The sequence below is a fragment of the Fusarium subglutinans genome (genome assembly GCF_013396075.1).
Source record: "Fusarium subglutinans strain NRRL 66333 chromosome Unknown NRRL66333_c0000027, whole genome shotgun sequence".
Taxonomy (NCBI): Eukaryota; Fungi; Ascomycota; class Sordariomycetes; order Hypocreales; family Nectriaceae; genus Fusarium; species Fusarium subglutinans.
In genome coordinates this window covers 272,988-292,161 of record NW_023502090.1, presented here as the reverse complement: position 1 = coordinate 292,161, position 19,174 = coordinate 272,988, and the positions used below count along the sequence as shown (strand labels likewise).

General features: G+C 50.9%; 3 protein-coding genes across 3 annotated transcripts; 2 read left to right on the top strand and 1 right to left on the bottom strand.

Moving 5' to 3' along the window:
* Positions 1-2,302: 2,302 nt before the first annotated feature.
* On the top strand, positions 2,303-5,671 carry FSUBG_3129 (Msb2; the record flags this gene model as incomplete). Its single annotated transcript, XM_036680977.1, has 1 exon — positions 2,303-5,671. One exon carries the CDS (start codon positions 2,303-2,305, stop codon positions 5,669-5,671), a length of 3,369 nt encoding a protein of 1,122 aa, XP_036541377.1.
* A 2,769-nt stretch (positions 5,672-8,440) lies between these two features.
* Positions 8,441-13,223, top strand: FSUBG_3128 (uncharacterized protein; the record flags this gene model as incomplete). The annotated part of the gene is made up of 5 exons (XM_036680976.1): positions 8,441-9,146; positions 9,219-11,549; positions 12,200-12,333; positions 12,393-12,935; positions 12,999-13,223. 5 exons carry the CDS (start codon positions 8,441-8,443, stop codon positions 13,221-13,223), a joined length of 3,939 nt encoding a protein of 1,312 aa, XP_036541376.1.
* Positions 13,224-13,635: 412 nt separating this feature from the next.
* On the bottom strand, positions 13,636-17,094 carry FSUBG_3127 (histone deacetylase HOS3; the record flags this gene model as incomplete). Its single annotated transcript, XM_036680975.1, has 2 exons — positions 13,636-14,637; positions 14,686-17,094. The coding sequence occupies 2 exons, from the start codon at positions 17,092-17,094 to the stop codon at positions 13,636-13,638; spliced, it is 3,411 nt and encodes a 1,136-aa protein (XP_036541375.1).
* Between the last annotated feature and the right edge of the window lie 2,080 nt (positions 17,095-19,174).

Below are 19,174 nucleotides of genomic sequence, written 5' to 3'. Positions count from 1 at the left end.
TTGCACTGGTCGTGTCTCCAAACTCACACAGCTCTGCATAACCTGCACAACTCACCAACTTCACTGCATAATGATTGGCATTCCACAAGCTTTGAACTGGCTGGCCCCCCGGCAGATGAGAGACAGAGCCAGTGTTTGGGACTCAACGCTACGACATGGTCCGTCGATTTCCACCAACGGCACTGTTGTAGCATGGCCTGCGCTGGGCAAATCATGTCACTGATGAGTGTTTACTTTGTGCTTCACCATTGCCCTCCAGCATACCGGTTCTCCAACTTGCAACATATGGGGCCGCATTGTTGAGGAAAGGAGAGGCGCATCGATTCACACTCTATAGGTAGCTTATCTTGTTATTGCTGACAGCAGCAGCCAGAATGAATTGAGTCAACTGTGCCGTGTCCAGGCATTGATACCATTCTCTCTTCGATGGTGTGCCGCTGCAACAAAGCAATCTCAGCCACACCCTGGCTCTTGGTTCACGGACTCAAAACCCCCTACAGGCACAGGCTGCACACCCACCAAGCCCCGTTCTGTTAGGTGCGCAATTTCAGGTTGGCGGTTGTGCTGGCTTTACTTGCCGCTAGGCAACCCGCTATCGCAATAGCGTGGCTCGTTGTGCATTGGCAGTCCGAGGCTTGAAGGGGTTCGAGCAGTCTTTGGCGCCTCTGACCGAAGCCGTCAGGAACTTTCAACGGGTGCGATCAACGGTGGAAGGCGTTTGCGAATGCAGCCTCCTTGAAGAATACGGTTGGCTGGCTTTACGGTAGCTCCCGAGAGATTCCAACAATAGCAGACGGAGGCGCTGAGCATTCCCAGAGGTGACGCTGCATTCTCTCAACTGAGCCATTCTGCGTCTTGCTGTTAGGGGAATACCTTCACACCAACTGTCCGGTACATTGTGTCTACAGCAGATTAGCAGCTGATGCCTTGTACCTATCGCCCAACCCTTGAGTACCCGCACAAGGTCAAGGGGGTTGGTGTGGATGGTGTCCTCTCCTTTGTTCGTCTCTCCAGGTCCACCTGAAATGGCAGTACGGAGCACGAAGCCGTGCTGGTCGCCCTGGCTCTGGTTCAGGTTCACTCTCAACGCTCAGTCAACGATCCCGGTGCTAAAAAAAAAGTCTCGTAGTGGAGGTTTTAGGTGTTGTACGAAGGGACGAGTGCCCGCTCACTATCCATGTTGAGTTAGGTGCCCCTCAGTCCCAGTTCAGTTCAGAGGGCATCTGCACTCAATGGCTGGCTCATTGACTGACTGATCCTCTCTCATCCACATGGACGGTGGACCCATGCTGGTTGCTTGGTGTTGATGTTGGTGGTTTTGGGACACACCCCCTTGATCCTCGTCCCCTCGTCCCCTTGTCCCTGTCGTGTTTCCATGCCCTTCCCATCTCCCCATTCGCCTTCATTCCTTCCTTTCCTTCCATTGCCTGGTTGGTTACTGACTGTACTCCGTACTTGCTTGCTCACTCGCTCGTTGGCCCTGTCGCTCGCTGTCCCTTCTTTTCTCCAGCCTTTTCTTACATCTAGTACTTACATACCTCTACTCTCCTTCCCGTTCCCTCGTTTTCTCTCCACACCGACCTCACCTCCAATCGACAAGCATCAAAGGCGTCGTCGACCGTCACTTTCGATTCTCGACAGCGCTTCTGCGTCTGCTAGCCGATCCCTCGCGAGACCCGTTTACGAGTTTGACTCCCTCACACTCCTTTCAACTGCACCGAACGGAGTCTGGCTGCCAGTAGGACCTCTGGAGGTTCTAGCAATTTAATCAGCAAATGTCGACGTAACGATTGATTTAATAATATCCCTCGCCAAACCGACAATCTGCCAAGACTACGATACCTGAAAGAAGAAGCCCGTAACGGACCCTAATCTGAACGACACGCGTCTGTTTGAATCACATTTGACGATATTTCGTCAGTCACTCTTTTGAATTGATTTTGGAATCGCATATACATACGCTCTACGCAACCTATATGTGAGTTGGACTTTCATTTCGTGCCGTATGGCTGTGGTGTTCCGGGTATCGACATCTGTCTGAAGGAATAATGTTGCCAAGAAGAGGGTGGACACCAGATTACACAACGGATCATGGCACGGAACGACGACTAATACGACTAAACAGATTACACTCGTTGACCTAATAGTCAAGTACATTCGCTGAAACTTATTCCTGACAGTGAGTCTAGCGATGTAGAGACTGAAGGCTTCAATCTAACAATAGGATCAGCATACTCATCTTCACCCAATCCGATCCTCGTCACTGTAAATACTCAGTCTCAACCACCAAACAGTATCAACAATGCACGCAAAGAACTTCATTGTTGCCCTGGCTCTGGCCTCTTCCTCTGTTGTCGAAGCAAACCGACCGCGCATGTACATCCCTCGACAAGTCAAGCGAGAAGTCGAGAACCATGCCCCAGAGAACCAACCAGCTCCTGTGATAGAAAAGCGGGGGCCTGCTGATTCATTCATCAAGAGCCTCATCGACAAGAACAGCCGAAAACAAGCGAGCCAGGAGGATGGCGTTAATTTCGACCCAACACTGCCTCTGGGCTTCAAGAAGTCTGGACCTAGTGCCAGCGCACCTGCACTCATCATCCAGCCAACAACAAGCGAGGCCCTCCCCGAGACCACGGAACCTGCTGTCTCTACCGACGCTGCCACAGAAACCGATACTGGCATTCTCCTAGCTCCCAGTGGTATCGTCACATCGAAGACAGCTGCCCAGCCCGCTGAACCTGCCACGACGACAGCAGCTGCGGTTAAGGAGCCTTCGACTGAGGCATCAAAGAAGGAGGAGACGAAGCCTGCCGCCACTTCCGATGTCGTTGCCAAACCTGCTACCACCGAGAAGCCTAAGGAGGAGACAAAGCCCGCAGCTACCACAGCACCCGCTGTCGAGAAACCTTCATCTGTCAAGACTTCCGAACAGAAGCCAGTCGTCGAGACTAAGACCGAGGCACCTGTCCCTGTTGAGACCGTGACCGAGCCCGCTGTCGTTGAAACCAAGACCGAGGAGCCCAGTGCCACCAAGGGTCTTCTTGACCCGGTCGAGAGCATCTTGACATCTGCGCTCCCCGTTGCTTCCGACCCTAAGAAGGAGACTAAGCCTGCCGCTGTTGAGACCAAGACCCAGGAGCCCGCAGTTGAAACCACTGAGAAGCCCAAGACTGAGCCTGAAGAGACCAAGCCTGCTGCGGTCCCAACCACGAAGGAAGGACTGTTGGACCCCGTTGAGAGCATCGTTTCCTCAGTTGTTGCTGATCCTGCCGACTCTAAGACTACGGAGCCTAAGCCAGTCAACACCGAGACCAAGAAGGTCGAGCCAGCCAAGACCGACAGCCAGAAGGAGACTCAGCCAGCTCCCGTCGAGACCGAGACTGCTAAGCCCGCTGAGCCGGAGACCACAAGCCCAGCTGTGGAGAAGCCTGCTGCCACTTCCAAGGGCCTCCTTGATCCTGTCGAGACTCTGTTGTCTTCGGTTCTTGCTGAGCCCGCTGACAACAAGACCAAGGACCCTACCCCTGACCAGACTGAGTCTATCCCTCAACCCGAGGAGACCGGAACACCCACCAAGGACCCTCAGCGTGACGCCTCTAAGCCTCAAACTGAAGGTCAGACTCTCCCAACCTTTAGCCCTCCGGCTGACGAGACCACCGCTGCCCCTAATGCTGGTGAGACTTCCAAGGATGGTATCTTGGATCCCGTTAAGACACTTCTCAGCTCCGTCTTGCCCAACCAGCCTGATGTCAAGACGACATCTCCTGAGGACACTTCAGCTCCCGTGGACAGCCAGCCTACCTCTGCTGCCCCCAATGGCTCTGAGCAGACTGTTTCTGCTGTCCCTTCAACCGAGCCTAAGACTACTGGCTCTGCCGAGATCATCCCCACCAGTATTCTGCCAGATCCTACTGATATCCTCCCTGTTCCTACTGATGTCACATCTGCTGTTCCTGAGGCCTCAAGCCCGGTCACTGTTTCGCCTGTGATTCCTACAACTGTTTCTCCCCCTAAACAGTCCGAAAGCGGTTCCTCGGATCTTACTTCATTCGTTGACCCCTCCACCAAGTTTCCCCAAACTGGCAGTGTTGCACCTACTGATGCTCCTAACACAACTGTACCTCAGGTGACATCTGGTATCGATGTTACGCCTGTGCCCACCAGCGAGCCTATCAACGGAACTGAGACCATTCCTAACGTTACGGACGAGCCTCAAACCACTGGCGCCCCCGTGCCTACCAGTGCTAACACTGAGGAGCCAACAAACGTCACCCAGACTGCTATCCCTACTGGGGGTGCCACCAATGAGCCCTCAGGAAACACCACGGCGCCTGCTACTGAGCCCGCCACTGAACCTGCCACTGAGCCAGCCACCGAGCCTGCCACCAAGCCTGTTGAGACAGCTTCTGGCTCGGTTCCTACCGGCAGCCCTGCCACCGAGACTGATGCGGAGACCAACGGCACTGCCACCGTTGAGCCTACCAAGCCTGCTACTGGCGTTGAGACTCAAAGCGTTCCTGCGTCCGAAGGAGAGCAGACCTCTGCCGTTGCACCCACAGATGAGCAGCCTTCAGTTGCGCCCACTTCGCAAGCTCCTGTTGAAACCGAGACCAAGCCTGAGCCTGAGCCTACTACTCTGGTTCCCACAGCTGCTGTTCCTGTCACCAGCATCCGACCCACTGCCACTCTTACCAACACCAACAACTGGCTGCCCACCACCATTGTCTTTGAGCCTACGTCTATCCCCGCCGCGCCTTCGCAGCCAACTGAGACCTCAACCTCCACCGGCCTTCCTGCTAACATTCCCCGTGTTATCCTTCCTAACGACCCCAACCAGCCTATCCCTGAAGGCTCTGTTCCCATCCAGCTGGGTTTCTTGTTCCCTTTCAACTACAAGTTCCTGGCTCGCAACACTGTCGCAGCTGCTCAGCTTTTCAAGTACCTCCCTAAGGGTCTTGCTGATGCTGGTGGCTTCTCCAAGGACCGCATTCTCATTAGCAAGATTGTTCCTCTTGACACACAGGCCCAGTGGGGATACATCACTGCTCTCGCCAAGATCCATTATCCCGAGAACATGATCGACAGTCTCCAGGCTGATCTCATCACCCCCAACTCCCCATTGTACAACAATGATCTTGAGATCGTCCGTAACCTGACCTCCGTCATCAACACCAAGATCGACATCTTTGGTGACTCGGACACCGACAGCAACACAGGCAATGGTAACTCGGATGATGGCAACAGTGGCAACCAAGATGTCTTCGGTAACAGTGGCGAGGGTGACAAGTCTGCTAAGCAGAAGGCCACCACTGCTGGTATTGCTGTTGGTGCTGTTGGTCTCAGCGTCATGTATGGCGCTGCTATGTTCTTGGTCGCCCGGCGATACAAGCGCAAGAAGCAACTGGGCCACCGCCGTGCTAGTTCCATTGGCAGCAGCCAGCGTTCTTCTGAGATGCAGTACACCGGTAACGGCAGCCCTGCGCTCATGGGAGGTGCCTTGATGAGCCGTGACTTCTCAGCATATGGCGCAACACATGCTGAGCAAGGCCAGGTTCACCCTGGTGGCCGTGACAGCCATGGCAGTGGACGCAGTGGAATGGGCAACTCTGCACGAACAGCGTACATCTCTGCGCCTGTTGCTGCTGAGAACTCTCTTGGATGGAACTGATCCAAATCAGACGGCTGATCGCCTTAAACCATACACCAAAAAAAATCTATACCTTTTCACCAGTGCACCATTTTTCTTTTTTTTAAAACACTTCGATACCCTTCAGGTGGATTGTGATGACTACTCCTACCACTACGACGCGGTGATCAGCTAGTCACTACGAAAATCGCTCAACATGAGCAAACCCAACTCGAAATGTTTCCTTTCACCATGCTCTTTCTTCATCATGTTGAGACGACGATGCGGCATGTGCCTTGCTCTTCATTATAGACTTACCGGTCGGCTGCCCCGGCCCTACATCATTCCCCCCTCACGCCTAACGCCTCCAAAGGGGTAGAGCCCCCACGTCCCTTTTACTTATTCGTTCGGCTCCATCCTGGCGACCTGGCCAACCTTTTTTTAATGCTCTTGACCTTTCTTTTCTCTTGTCATTGTTTATTGTATCTTGTCGTGGAAGAAATGAGTTGTCCATGTGTAAGAGGAGGGACGGCGAGGCAAGGGATAACGGGGAGAAGGTGAAAAGCTTGGCTATCTAGACAGGCGTTTTGGGACGGGACAGCAGACAATGAGAGCAGGTTCTGGATGATAGGATACATGTCAACTTGTATATAACAGGACTATTTTCTGTGTGTTTGGTCCATGACTTGTATGCCTTTTTATCACTTCTGAGGAGAGCGATGGAAAGCGGTGGTGTTGTTCAGACTTTTCAAAACGTTAGAAACCAAAGAAATCCAATTAAAGAAAGAAATGGATACTCGTGAATGCATGCTCTGTCTTGCCCGTCTCATACAAATGTTCGTATTAACATCTCCAAACATTGACTAACTAGTCAGTCTGTCCCCGTTCTACATTAGCTTCAGCTCTCTCGATTAAATGAACATGGCAATTGTCTGCTGTATGATTGATCTTGCGTACATACATATTTAGGCCATGTCACTACCCGTGATGCTCGTGATCCCCCTTCGGCGTGCAGCCTGCCAGGTTTGGTATGTTGAGAGGTTACATCGTAGTCTAGATAAGGCTGATATGCCGAGTCTATTGGGCGCGGATTGCTCGGACGAGATGGTCTGCATGGCTGATCACGGCCATTTTTACGTGATCTCTGTCTCATGGAATGATCCTTGGCTGAGCTATACCTGGTGACGTACAACTTTATCGCTAATAGACTTTTCATGTGTAAATGAGCGTCTTTTGGCGGAGCTTCTAAGACATTTGCAGCGGGCTTCCCGCATGTAGCGATTGACTCGTCGAAAGAGTAATTTCCCCTTGCATTAAACCCTGACGGTCGGCCACGCTACGGCGACGGCGCCAACGGTGCGGCGCTCGGGGACTGGGGGCCAAGGACAGGGGTTGATTAGACTCGATTCTCAGTCTTGGGACTTAGGAGGAGCATTGTCTTGTCTTGTCTTGTCTCTTCTTGGATTCAGGCTTGTCAAGACAGGCCAGGTTGATTGTCAAGATGGATGAGTCCAGACTCATCATGTGCAAACCCTGCATCTCGCATGATATATCATATTCCCTGTCGAGGCCTTTTAGCTGCTTCTTGCTTGACCTTGCGTGGGCAGACTACGGAGATTTTTGCCCTCTTTTGTTCCTCTTGTCTCCTTTTACTAACTTGATAAATACTAGCAACCCATTGCGTTCATCCGAAGTTCAGGGGCCGTCTTGAAGACTTTGACGCGTGGCGTCACAAACTATCGAAAAGGCTATTAATGGTAAGAGTAGGAAAGTGGGAGGAAAAGATAACGTAGTTAGTTATATTGGAGTCTTGGAGCTAAGAAACGGCCAAGCGCCGGAGACAGATGCATTTAAGAGTACTAGACAAAGAAGCGAAGCTTGGCTACTCCGGCTTCTTCTGGGGCCAGTGAGAGCTAAAATAAGAAGAGGGGAAATCAGACCAGTCTAGGTTTCGATGGATGATTCACTTTCACGATGCTAGCTCAACGAGTCTGCAGGTACCGTAGTTAGATCAGGTAGCGACGCGGTTATAACGGTGGACCAAAAGTTTGATGGCGTAAGCCTTGGACGGTTGATTCAGTTGAAGATGGAGATGGAGATGGAGATGCCGAGCTGAACTGAAGAGAAGGATCAGATCAGGCTGCTAGTGAGTGTCAGCTTGTCTAATACTAGTTTGGTCCTATCATGCTAGAGTCGCATTGCACTGCTCCTCTTGCGCATGGCATGAAAGCTCTTGTACATACATACGCGGATGGTGGAGGTGAGGGGCCATTTTCAGGGGTTGAGAGCAGTTTATGGACGAGGATTCAGAGACTATCGACCCAATATAGCATCAGAATGCGGCGCTTAAGTTGTATGTAAATGCATTATTTGTTGGCGTAAAGGTTGTGACTGTGACTGTGACTGTGACTTTATGAGGGGAGAGTATCCGTACCTTGCCTTCCATGGTATTTGTAGGTCCAAAGGATCTAGAGTGGCGTGGCGCGGCAACAACGAGCCGATTTAGACTGACTGACTGACTGACGTTTGCTCTTTCCTTTCCTCTGATATCTTGGTGTATTCCTGATTCCTTCCTTTTTACCTCGTCCATTTTCTACCAAGGTACCTAAGGTACCTATAGTGCATCAACTTCTCTCGATTACTCCCTACTCACGCTTGTTTCTACTGTTACATTGCCAACTGCTAATCACTGAATAACCTCACATCTCGAGGTTCACCATATGTATCATGTCTTGAGGCTTCTCGCCCAACTTAGCCTCTCCCACTCTCCTCATTGTCTTAATAGATCCTCAGTCACTGTAGTGACAAAACATGGCTGTACCATGGAATTCCATGGGTATGCCATCATCTGACGCCGATCACGACAAGATCGTCGTTGGTCCCTACGACGACTCCAGATATACAGCATCATCATCTGGCCTTAGTTATATCCGACATCCTTCCACACAGCCTACCAACTCTACAGCCCGTCTAATTCCTCAACCTCTTCTCTCGCCGCCCATCGCAAGAGTATCACCTGGGCCAAGGAGCCCTTCAAGTCCGCGCAGTCCAGCCAGTTTCCAATCTCTCAACAGTCCCTCGAGCCCTGGCTTTCCTCTCAGTCCATTCTATCCGCCAAGTCCAGGTCCATTACAGAGGGGGCAATTCCCTAATTCTCCTACCAGCGATGGCTTCAGCTCGCCGCGCATGCCTGGTGCAACAGCACCCACAGACCCTCGATTATCAACCAAGGCATCAAATATGATGGAAACAGTTCTCGAGACGCCTTACTTTGACACGCCGCCTCATACACCTGGATCGTGGGGCGATGCAAGCCGTGCAACCGATAATCTAGATGCTACAGAGGTCCCTCTCAACAATGGCTGGAGACCTTGGTGGTTGCGCCGAAGAGTAACCAGCATATTCATTTGCGCGTCCATAATGTTGGCTGTAATTGGCGAGGTAGTGATGTGGTGGCTTTCAAATAATGAAGTTGACAGCAGCCTCAAGGGTCTGTGGACTTTTGGGCCCGTTGTTGGTGAGTGATCGTCAGGGTCCTTACTCTGTGTGGTTGGGATCTTCGTTCGTCTAAGTGCTCACATATATCAAGTTGTTTCTATCATGGCCATTCTATGGGCGCGAGTCGAAGCTCAAGCATTGCTTTATATGCCATGGATTGTTCTCGATCGCCGACCAACGACTGTTGACGAAACTCGCCGCAAGCAAGCGCACCGAACTATTCTACTCGACTATCCTAGCCTTGGGAGCTTTCAAGCATTAACTAAAGCATTTCGAAACCGTCACCATCTCGTCGTTGCATCTATCGTTGTCAAGCTTCTCCTACGTGCTCAGATCGTTCTTTCTACTGCCGTCTTTCACGCCGAAATTTATGTCGACAGCACTACCAGACTCCGAGCCAGGCTTGGCGTCCTACATGCTATGGTTGGCGTATTCCTCATCATCTCTGGCATACTTCTTCCTATGTTGTATCATGCACCGTCGCCTCGAGGCATTGCGCCTCGAGACCCTACTTCTCCCGCCGGAACTGCGGCACTTCTGACAAGTAGCCAGCAATTTCTCTCACGACTATCCGGAACTGGACATGCAGATATGAATGCTGTTGCTGGTAGGTTGGCAGGCTCATGGTATACGACAGAACTTAAACAACCGGGACGTCGACCTGAGGAAATGTTTCAGCTAAGACAACATGGGGGAGGAAGTGGTGCTCTCGGCATGAACCCTTCCAATCGACCTGAGGAGCCCACGGGAACATACCAGCCATGGACACAAGTCACCCGAACCAAGCTCATCAGTATTGCTATTTCCGTTGCGTTGATTGTTGGAATCTGTGTTATTTATAACTTGAAAGGCAATGAGAATGGCCTAGAAGTCGACGATAGCATATTTATCGTTTGGACCTGTCTTCCAACCATAATTTTTGCCGCTCTCGCTGTCTTCTGGGCCCGAATCGATATCGACAACCGACGCCTGGCCCCGTTCTTGAAGCTCGCCAACTCGAAATGCCGATTCCAGGAGTCTTTGGGGCTGACGTACATGAATGAGTTTGGGTTGCATACAGCTGGAAAGGCCATGAAGAACCAAGATTGGGCCGTTTTTCTTGCGAAGTGCACCTCGATGCTTGGCTGGTTGATGCCAATCTTTACTGCGGGACTATTTGCTGTATCTCAGAAGGCACAAAGGGCCAACCTTGAGCTCCGACCAGGGTCGCAGTTTGTATCGACAACTAAATCGTTGAGCACCGCCATCGATAGCGATACAATCGCAAATGTGCTCCTGAGAGAAACTCCCAAGTACCCGAGATGGACATGGGAGGATGTCGCTCTTCCAGAGGTTTCGCTTGTCGACCACCCAAGCGAGTGGCCACTTCCAAACACAGAGCTTGTGGCCAAAGTCCCAAGCCTGAGGGGCAAGCTCACCTGCGAGACGATATCTCTTTATGGAGGCGAGGGAGTGGATTGGCAATGTGTACCATTGGGAGGATCCACGAAGCAACCCGTCTGCGGATCTGATCAATCTCGAACTGCACTTGTTGCGTCTTCATGCTCACAACTCTCTTCCAAATACTCCCTCAAGTATATCTGGGGCAGCTGTTCGGATGACGGTATGATTTCTGTCATGATGTGCAATCAATCGGTTGTCGATGTTGATGTCTTGACAACATTCCGCACTGAGGACCTGTCTATCAACACGAATGCCATTCCCATTGTGAATGCATCGAGTGAGGCGCCTTCGGATGTGACGGCGGATATCACGAGTGTTTACGAAGCACTCGCTAATGTTGGTGCTGATAACAAAACCATGAACGGACTCGACGCATTCTTTCGTACTTTGGTGCTCTCGAGGTTACAGACAACCTTGGAGCGTATTGCGATGCCCGAGAGACAGAACTCGGTTTCTCAAGCGATCCGTCAACTGCATGGAATCCTTGCCGCGCAGGCAATCAATAGCGACTTGATACGCCGGCCCTTGTCATCTAAGCTCCGTGCTCGTGATGATTCTCCAACCGATATTCCAGCCTCGGTTGACTATGTTCTCCCGCGTCTGATGCAAGGAAGTGTGCAAAGCTTTGTCCTCATCGGGCTACTAGGCTTTACGCTCGCATTCGGACTCCTTTCGCTACGTACGGCATCTCGTGGGACTCTGAGCAAGAGCCCGGGTAGCATCGCCGCTCAAGCAAGTCTTGTTGCAGACTCAACATTGTGGTGGCGCTTACCAGACGGAGCAGAATGGATGGAAGATGACGATTTAGCGCGATGCCTTCGTCGAAGGACGTTCCATCTTGGATGGAGCAAGGGAGCCGCGGGAACCCGAAGCTACGGGATCGGGATCGTGCAGGACGAAGGAAAAGCAGCGAGACCACCAATGGTCTCGCAAACAAGTGCTGATAAGAGCGGGGGATTGGTTCCTGGGCGATACATTAGTATGGCGCCTGGGGTATACTCTTACGGGGATGTAGCGACATATGAAAAGTCGTGAAAGTGATACCCTCGGCATGGATCTTGAATTACATATACAAGTTTGGTATTGGTTAATGGATTTCGGAATGCATGGCATGGCGTTGGACGGAAGCGATTGGTTAAGGATTATGAACTTAATGGTATATCTACCTACACTGCAATTGTACATATGTACTTCATGTTGTGAATATACGAGGTCAACAAGGAAGGGAAGGGCTCGGAAACTTCTTGGCAAGTAGAGATAGAGTATTCGTGCATGTGGTTGAAAAATAAGCCTATTTGAGTAGCTGACCAGAAACTGGGGAATGAATTGTGGAGACTCTGGGCCCCCAGCTTCAGTCAGCCATGTATGGATTAATCGATTTATCAAAGCAAGTTTGAAGGGTCTTGAAATTGATGAGTCTTTAATAAAACTCAGCCAAACCACTCGTTTACATGGCAACTCCTTGACGATGCTGATCTTGGTCTAAATAAAAACCATTTGGCGACCTGAGATTCGTGCTTGTTCTCCCCCCCTCCCATTTATCTATCTATCTATCTATCTATCTATCTTTCTTTTCAGTCTAATACGTAACTCAACATATCATGGCGTTTACATTACACTCACATTCAGGCGAGTTCTGCCCTGGCCATGCCAAAGACCAACTCGAAGATATCGTCAAACATGCTATTTCTGTTGGCTACAAGACCATTGGCTTCACTGAGCACATGCCTCGCTATGATCTACGTGATCTCTACCCTGAAGAGGTTCGTGTCATCATCTAGCTTATCAGTCATACATGCATACACTGTCTAACCTTGCACAGCTCGATAACCCTCAAGCTGCTCTAGAAGCTCTTCCTCCTCGTCATGAAGCATATCTCGCAGAAGCTCAACGTCTTCAGCGCGAGTATGCCTCACAGATTCACATCCTCATCGGCTTCGAGGCTGAGTTCATCCGTCCAAACTGCGCAGCACACGTTCGCAAACTCGCTGAGCATCCTGTCGTTGATTACTTCATCGGCTCAGTGCATTACGTCCACAGCACTCCCATTGACTACAACAAGGACATGTTTGCCACAGCTCGTGACGCAAGCAGTCGCAAGACTGAAGAGTCGCTCTATGAGGATTACTACGATCTTCAGCACGACATGCTCAAGGAGCTGCGCCCGCGCGTTGTAGGCCACTTTGATCTCGTGCGGTTGATGAGCGAGGATCCAGCCCGGGATGTTCGGCAGTGGAAGGGCGTCTGGGAGCGCATTCTGCGAAATCTGGCTCTTGCGAGGGAACAGGATGGATGGCTTGAGGTTAACAGCGCGGGACTGAGAAAGGGACTTGCTGAACCGTATCCTGGCAGGATAATTGCTGAGGTAAGTCGACATCATCTCATCATGTGGGATATATATATCCGAGTAAAAGCTAACTGGTCATAGGAATGGATTAAATTGGGAGGAAAGTTCACTTTCTGCGATGATAGTCATGGTATTGCACAGGTTGCCACCAACTATGCCCGGACAGTCACTTATCTCGAGAGTCTGGGCGTCAACGAGGTTTGGTGTCTTAAGAGAACGCCCAACTCTGGCGTGGATGGAACGGCGAGAGCTACTGTTGAGGAAGTCAGTGTTCCTCTGAGTGCGTTCCGTGAGAATTTCCCGTAAAAGATACATATGGTCGGGCTGTTGGTTTATAATAGAAAGCCATAAGGTCATAGATTAAACAAGACTAGAACTATAGAGCAAGACAAGAACGGGTCTGATCCAGAAGGAAGAGAAATGGGAATAGGGTATCGCAAAGAAGAAGACTACATCCAGACATGAGAAGGATGTGTTGTAAAGCTCTGATAGAAAAAGAAACACCATGCCAACAAAACTCGGGATATCATCTTCCACTTGTATCCTACTGTCCAAAGCAGTGATGTGAAAGATCTGATAGCATTCGCCATACATCAGAAGAACAAATGTCCAAAGAAACAGCGTCGTCTTTAATCAATGCTGAGGCGTCTCGGGAATCTCCTCGATAGGATTCGGCGGGTTTGGCTCTGGCTTAACATCCTGCTCCGTGTGCTTAAGCTCACTTGGTCCCTGTCCCGGGCGAGGGGGCAAATGGGATACCGCCGGAAGTGTATTGGAAAAGGTTGCTCTTCTTGGCCGGACTAGGTGTCGCGGCAGGCGTTTGCTCAGATGGAGTTGGTACGTTAGGTGGAAGCCACTTCAAAGGCTCGCTCTGAGCAACGGACTCAGGGGCAGGGCCTTCGGGTTGGTAAGGAACAAAGATATCATCTGCATCCGTGCTAGGGTGTACGGAAACAGAGGGGATGGCAGGAGAACTCAGGGGAGGAGACATGAGTTGAGTGACTTGCGCAGTAGACTCAAAAGCGTATTGCTCCTGTGAGGGAGACATAATTCTGCTCGAAGAGGCAGTGGTAGGCGGTGAAGGAACTGGTGCAGGTTGAGTAGGAGGGATATCTTGCGTCTTGACAGAAGCACTGGCGGAGGTTTGATCGTGGTTGGCGGCTGATGATGAGTGCTCAGTACTGGAAGATGCTGTGGCAGGCTTGTATGTGATAGAGGATTCTTTGCCCTTGGCTTTCTCAGCTTCAAGGCGAGCTCGCTCTTTGGCTTCCTTCTGAGACTGGGTGATCAGGTTGATTCGAACCTTCTTCATACCGGAAGTGATGCTGTCAATATCATCACCGCCCGTGCTAGATGCACCGTCCTTCTTCGAAGCCTTGGCTGGCGACTTGGCTTTCTGCGTCGCTGTGGCAGGTCGCGAAGGGCCAGCGGTAGTGGTAGCTTTCTTGGTCGCCCGAGGTGCTCTTGGTGCAGGCTCCTTGCGAGGGGCAGTAGAAGTCCTTGCCTTCTTGACTGGAGGATTGGTGCTGGCAACAGATTTCGTAGCCATGGGTGAGTTTGGGACTGTACGAGCGTGTTCCACTACTTCAGGCCGATCTGCTTCGCCCGGTGATACATCTCTTGTCGTGAGGGATGCCGGGATCTCACTAAGACGACGACTGGTCCTCCTCACTGCCGGTTCACCACTGTTTATCCTCGAAGGGACACCACGCGCAACCGTCTGTGTAGAAGTTAGCTTGGCTTCATCACATGACAGTTTATAACTAACCTTGTCTGAAGAGATGGGGGCAGCACCCATGGTTCTTCTGCGGCTTGTGGGCGCCTTTTCAGTGGTTGGTTCGGGAGGAGGTGCTGCCTTGGCTCTCCTCTCACGCAGAGACATGCGCGAGGTTGGACGCGAAGAAGAGGCAGCAGGAGGAGGGTTTGGGTCAATGCCCATGATTATTGATTGGCGATCTCGCCTCGCCTTACTTGCCTCTGCATTCAGTTCTTCTGGCTTGCAGCTATCGGTTTGACGAGTAGAGGGAACCAGGAGCTTGCTGAGCTCATGGGTGGCAATGGCCCAAGGAACTTCTGGTGGAGGTGGCGATGGAGGCCTGGTCATAGACGCCCCCAAGTTGGACAAACTACGTCGCATCTTGATGGGATCTGAGACCTTAGCCGTTGATGCCTGTGTTGGTGAGAAGTAGGTTGGGAGGGTAGCGCTCTGCGGCTTCTTGGCTGGGCCATTTGGAACCTCCATCAAAGCCTCGAGCTCATCCAAGTGGAATGGCGACCACCACGATGGGTCGTAGGTATGAACAGAGTCCAGTGACGGCTTTTGCTCGAAACTGTATGACGTGTCTCCAGAAAGTGATCCAATCTTCTGTCCCATTTCGACACCAAGACGGCCAACATTGTCTGGCTCTTGGGCATAAGTTTGATCTCCGGCGAGTCCACTGAGATGACTTAGGATACCAGAGCACAAAGCTCGATCGCTATAGCCGCCTTCTAGCACGCTGATGACTCGACCATCAACGTGAAGTCCCTCTTCAGCCGCCAATTTGACGACATCTTGGGCAATACGGGCATAGAATTCTGTCGGCACGTTGACCTTGTGACGCTGCATTCCTGCGCTCTCCCATTCACTGGCGTCAAAGCCAGCAGAGAAGAAGATGGCAGCCTTTGGAGGCAAGTTTGATTCTCTCAATCGCTCCGCCTGGTTCTTGAGATAGTTTCTAACCTTGTCCAAGAGCACAATATACCTGGTTTCGTAGAGTTTCCAGAATTCCTCCTCGGACTTCCAAGGCTCCAGATGGACATTCCAAACTGTCTGTCCGTGTGCGTTGTCGATACAGATGCTGGCGCTTCTAACCTTTTCTTCATCGCCCATTTCACACGGATACGAGTTGATGTCGTGCAAGCTGAAGTAGCCAATCGAAGACTTCTTCCATGCTGCCGCATTCTTAGCAGCATTGTTTCCTCGAGAATTGTGCTGCCACGTAATGGCTTGAGAACCATCCCCGTGGTGAAGATCAAAGTCAATGATAGCGGCGTGCGTGAGCCCATGGTTCAGAGCTGCATGCATGATACCAACATGGACATTGTTGACCCAACAGAAGCCCGAAGGATAGGATGCCGAACAATGATGGCCGGGAGGCCGCACGCCAACAAAGGCCCGCTGAGGTCCAGGACCAAAAACAGTGTCGATGGCTTCGCAAACAGCCCCTAGCGCACCTTCCATGGCGTTCAGAGACTCCGAGCAAAGGTAGAGATCACCTTCGTGCAACTTGTCAGCTTTCTCAGTCCCTCTGTTCATCTGTGGTCTCTGCAGCTCCTTTCCCCCCATTGCAAGCTTCGATTCGGCTGCATCGCACATCATCTTGAGCTCTTCCATCCATTTTGTCCCATGCACATTTACTACAGCTGGTGCCAAAAGAGAAAGTCTACGTTCTGTCTTCTGTATCCGAAATGGAATGCCATGAATATCCTCAGCCTCTCTCTTTGGGTGAAGTGGATATTCACCCTCAGAATGTCTTCCACCCAACCGGACATACGCTGCAGATATACCCAGCACAGCTGCCTTTATTCGTTCCGGGCGTTCGACGATAGTACCGAGAGCGGCACGAGAAGTTCGGGGTCGGGAGAAGCGATGTCCATAGACGGCATCGTTTAGCACTACGATCATCTGAGTTGGGCGAGTAGATGTTGCGCCGTGATGCGCCTGCAGCTCGTCGCTCAGATTGTCGTGTGCAATGGAGATCGCAGTTGGTCGAGGTTTCTCCAGGACCGGAGGAGTAGACGATAGAGGGGACTTGGCCTGAGTTGGGGATATGTGATGCACCACACTGGAACGTCTCGAAGGGGTCGACCCTGGCCCGATACCGTTAGAGGAGCGCAACGAGTTCATAGACGCCTTTCGTAGTAGTGTAGGTGTGTCCCGAGAAGCTTCGCGGCTCCGGGACGGGCTACGGGACAGAGCCCGAGCATTTGGTGCAGGCGACTGTGACGTGCGACGGCCCGATGGACGGAAGGGAGAAGCTGGTTCGGAGGAGAGGCGGGACGGAGCTCGGCCGGGCGAAGTGGAGATGGAGAGTTGGTTTAAGGACTGAGTCAAGTCGTCATGTTCAGGCTGTCTGAGGTTCCGTGCGGAAGACTGTCGCCGAACCGACAGCGATGGGCGGTTTGGCGAAGCCATGAGGCTGAAGTCGACGGAATGGTATGAAACAAAGTTGTAGCGGGGTTGATCAAGGCAGTGGAGGTAAGTAAGTTAAGGTATGGGGCAAAGCCGAGGTAAAGTCAGAGCCAACTGGCCCCTTTGGTCGCCTTTGGAATACTAGCTCCAAAGGCAGGTCCTCTAAGTCTAAGGAAGGCTTGTGCTTGGGCTTGAACCTTTTTGTGATCGAGATGTGGATGTCGGTGGGTGACGTCTTTGCCCCCTTGTTCAGGGACCAGATCGCGTCTGGAGTAACGCGTTGGGGTCACGTGGATGGAGTTTATGACGCTGTTGTGTTTTGAGCATTACCGCATTAGGCGTGCTAGTAAATAACAGTGAGATACCTACCTGTACCTTAGCTTACGCTTCTAATCGGAGGGGTTCACGACGTTTATAAGAAATAGAGCAGATAGCTGAGCGAGATTGTATTTTGTTATAGCGACATTACGGAGAAATTTCCCGGGTATTTTGACGCACAGGAAAGTCTATCGTGAGCGGAATACAAAATGACAAGATTGAAAAGACAGGCAAGTATCCGTAGTTACGGTAACAGCTCATCAACCCCTGAATATTTGTCGCACAGAACGGCAGCAAACTTGTCGAATTCCGATTGATGAGTGCTCTTTGACTATTATAAGACCATACATACTACGGGACAAGATTTATCTCGTATAGAATAATAATACGATCTATATAATATATAGTGATTCACATATTGCAGATATCATAAAGCTTCATGGTAGCAGTGGTATACCCAGGACTTATATCCGTGTGTATGCGTCCATTGTTGGGTTCTATTTTGTAGGCTGCATGTGCTTAGACTGTTGGTTCGGAAGCTCTCGAAGATTAGATAAATTAAAGTTAGCGATAAATTATCTACTAAATCTTGATCGAAGTTAGGTAGGTAATCACTATGCTTGATTGCCAGCTCAGAGTCGTTCAACCCTAGTATTTACAGCCAACGGCCTAAGAATACGAGATCAAATGGTTGCCAATGACACAAACAGACAGCACTTTACCGTTAAGTCGGCCAAGTCTAGAATCACGACCATAAAGATCATGTATGTATGCACTCAAGCCCAAGCCCAGAGTGTGACATGGGTGTGTTGACCTGCCTGACCCAAGCTCAACTGAGTAACCTGAGCGAGCAAGAAACGAAACGTTGGACTCCCCGCTAACAAAAACAGCGAGTTTTCTCCAGTTACGGAAATTCATTTCTTCTTCAATCAAGGTCCCTCGTGGGCCTCGACAACTGGACCCCTCACATTTAAAATGACCCCAGTTCCCATAGCCCCATGTTGCCGAGACATTTCTGGTCCACTATCGACGGTCCTGTCTCTTTCGCTAGGCTGACTTTGTTCCCAACTTCCCGCTTGGTCGGGCGTTTTGAAGGATGCGCTACTACGCTAGGATTCGGATGAAAGCCGCTGTCTGTCTCTTTTCATCCCAATTTGCAGGATCTGGAGGGCAGAACTAAACCGACTGACTGACTGACTGACTGACTGCCTGACTGCCTGAGATGCCGACAACTCCGATTAGGCTTCAATAGATTGAATTGAGAGTGAGTGAAGTGACATGCTGCAAGCAACCGCCTCTGATCTAAATAAAAAATGAGCTGCTCCGAGTATCCGTGCTACCTTGTTGTTAGTGGTCAGCAACAAAATGAGCTTTAAAATAAACTTCCCGTTATGACTAAATGGTTAAATACATACTGTAATTAGTGCCCTGCATCACAAACAGGGCTGAGCGATTTGCGAGGTCATGTCTATCCATACCAGCTTCAAGTTGAGGAATTTCTTTCACTGGATCCATGACATGTGCTGGTATGAAGGAAGCTTTGGCTGATCTTGGAATATGTATGTATTCTCCTCAGATCAAGCCACTGAGTAATAGGACGTAAGGTACTCATCGATATTTGATGCTAATGATGCAGCCATAATCTGCCCATCGGCAGGGGCGTACACCCTCCAGGCTCTACATCCAACGATGTGCTCACAAAAACGCCAAAAAGATGCTGTGCTCGTTCTCTGCAAGGAGACACAGCATTAGCAAATCGATACCC